Source organism: Symphodus melops (genome assembly GCF_947650265.1).
Source record: "Symphodus melops genome assembly, chromosome: 22".
Lineage (NCBI taxonomy): Eukaryota > Metazoa > Chordata > Actinopteri > Labriformes > Labridae > Symphodus > Symphodus melops.
Window position 1 is genome coordinate 361,384 of NC_136712.1, and position 5,943 is coordinate 367,326.

The 5,943-nt window shown below is 46.8% G+C and overlaps 1 protein-coding gene across 1 annotated transcript; it reads left to right on the forward strand.

Annotated features, from left to right (window-relative positions):
* Window positions 1-1,612: 1,612 nt before the first annotated feature.
* On the forward strand, window positions 1,613-4,990 carry ifng1r (interferon gamma related; the record flags this gene model as incomplete). The annotated part of the gene is made up of 4 exons (XM_079335491.1): window positions 1,613-1,732; window positions 2,551-2,622; window positions 4,451-4,711; window positions 4,853-4,990. The coding sequence occupies 4 exons, from the start codon at window positions 1,613-1,615 to the stop codon at window positions 4,988-4,990; spliced, it is 591 nt and encodes a 196-aa protein (XP_079191617.1).
* Between the last annotated feature and the right edge of the window lie 953 nt (window positions 4,991-5,943).

Sequence of the window (5,943 nt, forward strand, 5' to 3'; positions counted from 1 at the left end):
TAAAAATAAGACCAACATTCAAATGTGTCCTGTCCAGAATGTCTTCAAGAGAGACCTGATTGGTTTAAAGAGACCTGATTGGTTTAAAGAGACCTGATTGGTTTTTAAGAGACCTGATTGGTTTTAAAGAGACCTGATTGGTTTTAAAGAGACCTGATTGGTTTTAAAGAGACCTGATTGGTTTAAAAGAGACCTGATTGGTTTTTAAGAGACCTGATTGGTTTTAAAGAGACCTGATTGGTTTTTAAGAGACCTGATTGGTTTAAAAGAGACCTGATTGGTTTTTAAGAGACCTGATTGGTTTTTAAGAGACCTTATTTTCTCATTTCAATCAGCTGGATCTCATTTTCAGAAGGAATAGTGGGATCATGGCGTTTCAGAGGTCTTTATGGCGTTTCAGAGGTCTTTATGGCGTTTCAGCGGTCTTTATGGCGTTTCAGAGGTCTTTATGGCGTTTCAGAGGTCTTTATGGCGTTTCAGCGGTCTTTATGGCGTTTCAGAGGTCTTTATGGCGTTTCAGCGGTCTTTATGGCGTTTCAGAGGTCTTTATGGCGTTTCAGAGGTCTTTATGGCGTTTCAGAGGTCTTTATGGCGTTTCAGCTGTCTTTATGGCGTTTCAGAGGTCTTTATGGCGTTTCAGCGGTCTTTATGGCGTTTCAGCGGTCTTTATGGCGTTTCAGAGGTCTTTATGGCGTTTCAGAGGTCTTTATGGCGTTTCAGCGGTCTTTATGGCGTTTCAGCGGTCTTTATGGCGTTTCAGAGGTCTTTATGGCGTTTCAGCGGTCTTTATGGCGTTTCAGAGGTCTTTATGGCGTTTCAGCGGTCTTTATGGCGTTTCAGCGGTCTTTATGGCGTTTCAGAGGTCTTTATGGCGTTTCAGCTGTCTTTATGGCGTTTCAGAGGTCTTTATGGCGTTTCAGAGGTCTTTATGGCGTTTCAGCGGTCTTTATGGCGTTTCAGAGGTCTTTATGGCGTTTCAGAGGTCTTTATGGCGTTTCAGCGGTCTTTAACCTGTATGAATCATCGGAGGATCTCGGGTTTATGTTCCTCTCTACGTCACCACTCCACTGGATTCCTCTTTCCATCGACTTCCACCTGAGCTGAGCGTCAGAGCACTGCTTTGATCAGACACCACCACAGCTCCCAGTATGACCAGTATGATGTCCAGTTGCATGAAAACAAATGGTTGATGAATTGGTGCAGAGGGCGGATGATGGCTGTTTGACATACGTGTGTGGGAGACCCCTCACCCACTTCTATGAAGTTTGGTGATTTAAAGGAAACTAGACAAACCACACTTTTCACACCTAGATCATCGCTGCAGCTCGCTCGCTCGCTCTCTCTCTCTCTTTCCCCTCTTATGTCTCTCTGCCACTTTGCCTCGCTCGCGTCTTATAAATAAGAAGCTTCTTGACGAGTCAAACACTTTGAGCCGGCTTCAGGGGCAGAGACACTCCACTGTCACTCGGACCGTCACAGCCTCCCATCCACCTTTTCCCAGCTCCCATTCGCTCCGGCTGGGACTGACAGCAGCGGCCACATCGGGCCTGGACCGGAACGGGAATCGAACCAGCAACATACAGAGCAGCGTTAATATTCAAGGGGTGACGAGATGGTAGCAACGGTGAGGGCAGTGGTCTGTCTGTCCCTCTGTTTGGCAGTCTGTCAGGTCAGAGGATCACACATCCCTGTAGAGATGAACAGAACCATCCAGAACCTGCTGCAGCACTACGTGAGTATCAGCGATTCACCATTATCACCAACATGCTTCAGTGTGCACGACTTCAAACGACTACAAGCTTTCTGTTTCCTACTGGGACTTTCACACGCTGAAGCTCTCACCACAAACACACAAACAGACAAACCCACAAAAAACACACACACACACACACACACACACACACACACACACACATATACAAACACACACACACACATACACACACACACATTTTCCAGCATGGCTCTTTTTGATACTTTTATTGAACAAACCTGCAAACTGGTTTAAAGTACAAGAAGTTATTTTAAGTTTAGAGATGCTGATCGTGATGGTGCGTTCAGGGACAGATTTTAGAGGTGCCAGAAGTGGATTAAGTTAAATGTAACCTTCTTTTAAAAAAAGAGCATATAACGCGTAAATGTCCAAGGGTCTTTGAATGCACCAGGACAGTTTTCAGCTTCAGAAAACCTGGCCCTTTGCTGATTGATTTTCTATTGCCAGAGTGTCTTTGAATGCATCATTAAAGGCAGTTTACAGTTTCTTCATGAATAATTGTCAACATGGACACACACAGCTTTTCAACAAATTGATAATTCTGTGTCTTTGTCCTTCTGATTATTATAATAACTGACAGAACAACAATGCCACTTAAATGTCTGATTGTCCATGAACGCACCAGTGAAAATGTATATGATTAAAATTCTAGGAAATGATTTATAAATGGAGCACACAAACAAACACTCTTTAATATAATGTCTAACTGTCCTTGAATGCAGCACTGTTTTAGTGTGTAAACTCTCTGTGATGTTTCTTCTTTGTGTTTCTTGCAGAGTATTCCTCGCGAAGAGCGATACAACAGGAAGCCCGTCTTCCCCAGAAAACCTCCGACCGGCAACATGGAGGTAATTATAATAATAATAATACCAATGACAACAACAACAACAATAACAACAACAATAACAAAAACAACAACAATAACAATAACAAAAACAACAACAATACCAATGACAATAACAATAACAACAATAATAACAACAATAACAAAAACAACAACAACAACAATACCAATGACAATAACAATAATAACAACAACAACAACAACAATAATAACAACATAAAACGTTATTTTTAGTCAGCTTCACATTTCGTCCTTTAACGTGTAACACAGAGAGGACGTCGACGCTTGTCTCTGTCTGTCCTCACTCTGAAGCTTCAGAACGACCTCGGCGTGTTTCCAGTAGGCTGGGAGACATCAGTGGCTGGAGGTGATTAGCTTAGCTTAGCATAGAGACTTGATGCAGGTCAAAGATGTGGAGGTGGTGCATGTAAAGCGTCCCTGCAGCACGGCCTCGCTCATCATCGTGACTGACACACGATGATGAGCGAGGCCGTGCTGCAGGGTGTGTGTCACACACATGTAGGAGTTGAGGAAATCAAAGTTTTGAGCTTCTTAATGACGCGATCGTCTGATTGGTTCTTGAACACGCTGCCATGTGAGCGCCTGAGTCGGCAGCAGGCCGGTGCTGTCCTGGGCTGACGTTCCTGTGGGTTTCATTTGTGCTGCTGGCTCTGCGACCTTTAATCTGAAAGGACAGATTAAAAAAGGTTCAGCTGCAGGGTTTCTCTCTCTCGTGTGGTGAACAGGATGGTCAGATCAGGTGTCTGCAGACGAGCTCCAGCTGTGTGCTGTCTGTGGTGGAGAGTCATGTTACATCAGTAAGCAGGAAGATAAACCTGGAACCCTCCAGTCCACTGGACAGCGAGTCCGTGGAGGAAGTGACGTGTAGCGATCAGACCTCGACATGTTCTGAATGTTTACCTTCCTCCGACTGATCTCTGTCAGCTCCAAGTTTAGTCCTGCACGCTTTGCTAACGTCACGTGACTGTCGACAACCATGTTCTGAAGCAGGCTGTAAACATGTTCATGTCTGCTGTAAAAACAGGCTTTTTGAATGGGTGTGTATGTGACTTCCTGTGCTGCTGCAGCCAGCCTCTAGTGGACACTCCAGGAACTGCAGCCAGCCTCTAGTGGACACTCCAGGAACTGCAGCCAGCCTCTAGTGGACACTCCAGGAACTGCAGCCAGCCTCTAGTGGACACTCCAGGTACTGTAGCCAGCCTCTAGTGGACACTCCAGGTACTGTAGCCAGCCTCTAGTGGACACTCCAGGTACTGCAGCCAGCCTCTAGTGGACACTCCAGGTACTGCAGCCAGCCTCTAGTGGACACTCCAGGAACTGCAGCCAGCCTCTAGTGGACACTCCAGGAACTGCAGGATGTTTGAACTCAGAGTTCGTGCTTTGCTAAAGTTTATATAACGAGCATGTGGATATAAGGATGGACTCCTCGTTGCCGTGTTCTCATTGGGTTGTTTCAGGAGATGGTTGTTCCACAGACGGTGGTATTTTAAGCATTGAACCCCCCTCCCACACACACACACACACACACACACACACACACACACACACACTGCCTTTGGGTTTTCCCGTTATGTGTTTTTCCATGAGCTCAACAACAAAGGTGTTGAAGTTCATCACTTGTGGAGTTTCTTCATGTGACTCATCTGAGCCCTCCGAAACGTCGAACCGCCTTCTTCTCTTACAGCGCACTCTTGAAGGTCGCCTGAGCGCTCGGCCTTTGCATCCTAACGCCGTGTGTGCACAGTGACAGACTTGATGTGGCTAACCACACAGTGTGTGCAGACATAAACCCGCTTTGTCTCTCTGAGCAGGCGCGGAAGGTGTTCATGGGCGGCGTTTTGGAGAAGTACGAAGAGCTCCTCGACCACATGTTGAAGAAGCTGCCGACTCCAAGTCCTGTGACGACAGAGCTTCCCAACGCCATCCCCCCCCACGATGCTGGGACGCGGACCAACCAGGACCTCAGAACCAAGCTGAGCTACATCCTGAAGAAGGTCCAGGACCTGAGGAGGCTCCGGTACCAGGAGCAGGGGAAGCTTCTGCAGAGTCTGCAGGATCTGAGCCTCATACAGGTAGAGACACACAGACGGTGGGCGGGGTCAGAGGAGCAGGTTACTTTGCTTTCATTGGACGATTAAAATGTTGACTTTGGGGTTGAATCAGTTTTGAAAGTGTTGAAACATGAAGCCTTCATGTGTGTTTGCTCGGTCCAGGTGGCGAACTCTTCGGTCCAGAGCAAAGCGCTGGTGGAGCTCCCGTGGCTGTACGAGGAGGCCAGCTCCTTATCCGACAACGCCATCAAGCAGAGACGCCGGAGACGGCAAGCACGGAGGGCCAAAACTCATCCCTGAGACCAATCAACAGCAAGAAGAGAAAAACATGGAGTCATGAACAGGCAGCGTTCCTCCTCCACACAACCTGAGAACGATAGATAGATAATTTATTGATCCCGACGGACATTCAGAACCTCCCTGACTGGTTTAACCCTCCCTGACTGGTTTAACCCTCCCTGACTGGTTTAACCCTCTCTGACTGGTTTAACCCTCTCTGACTGGTTTAAACCTCTCTGACTGGTTTAACCCTCCCTGACTGGTTTAACCCTCTCTGACTGGTTTAAACCTCCCTGACTGGTTTAACCCTCTCTGACTGGTTTAAACCTCCCTGACTGGTTTAACCCTCTCTGACTGGTTTAACCCTCCCTGACTGGTTTAACCCTCTCTGACTGGTTTAACCCTCTCTGACTGGTTTAACCCTCTCTGACTGGTTTAAACCTCTCTGACTGGTTTAAACCTCCCTGACTGGTTTAACCCTCTCTGACTGGTTTAACCCTCTCTGACTGGTTTAACCCTCTCTGACTGGTTTAACCCTCTCTGACTGGTTTAAACCTCTCTGACTGGTTTAACCGTCTCTGACTGGTTTAAACCTCTCTGACTGGTTTAAACCTCCCTGACTGGTTTAACCCTCTCTGACTGGTTTAAACCTCTCTGACTGGTTTAACCCTCTCTGACTGGTTTAACCCTCTCTGACTGGTTTAAACCTCTCTGACTGGTTTAACCCTCTCTGACTGGTTTAACCCTCTCTGACTGGTTTAAACCTCTCTGACTGGTTTAAACCTCTCTGACTGGTTTAACCCTCTCTGACTGGTTTAACCCTCTCTGACTGGTTTAAACCTCTCTGACTGGTTTAAACCTCCCTGACTGGTTTAACCCTCCCTGACTGGTTTAAACCTCTCTGACTGGTTTAACCCTCTCTGACTGGTTTAACCCTCTCTGACTGGTTTAAACCTCTCTGACTGGTTTAAACC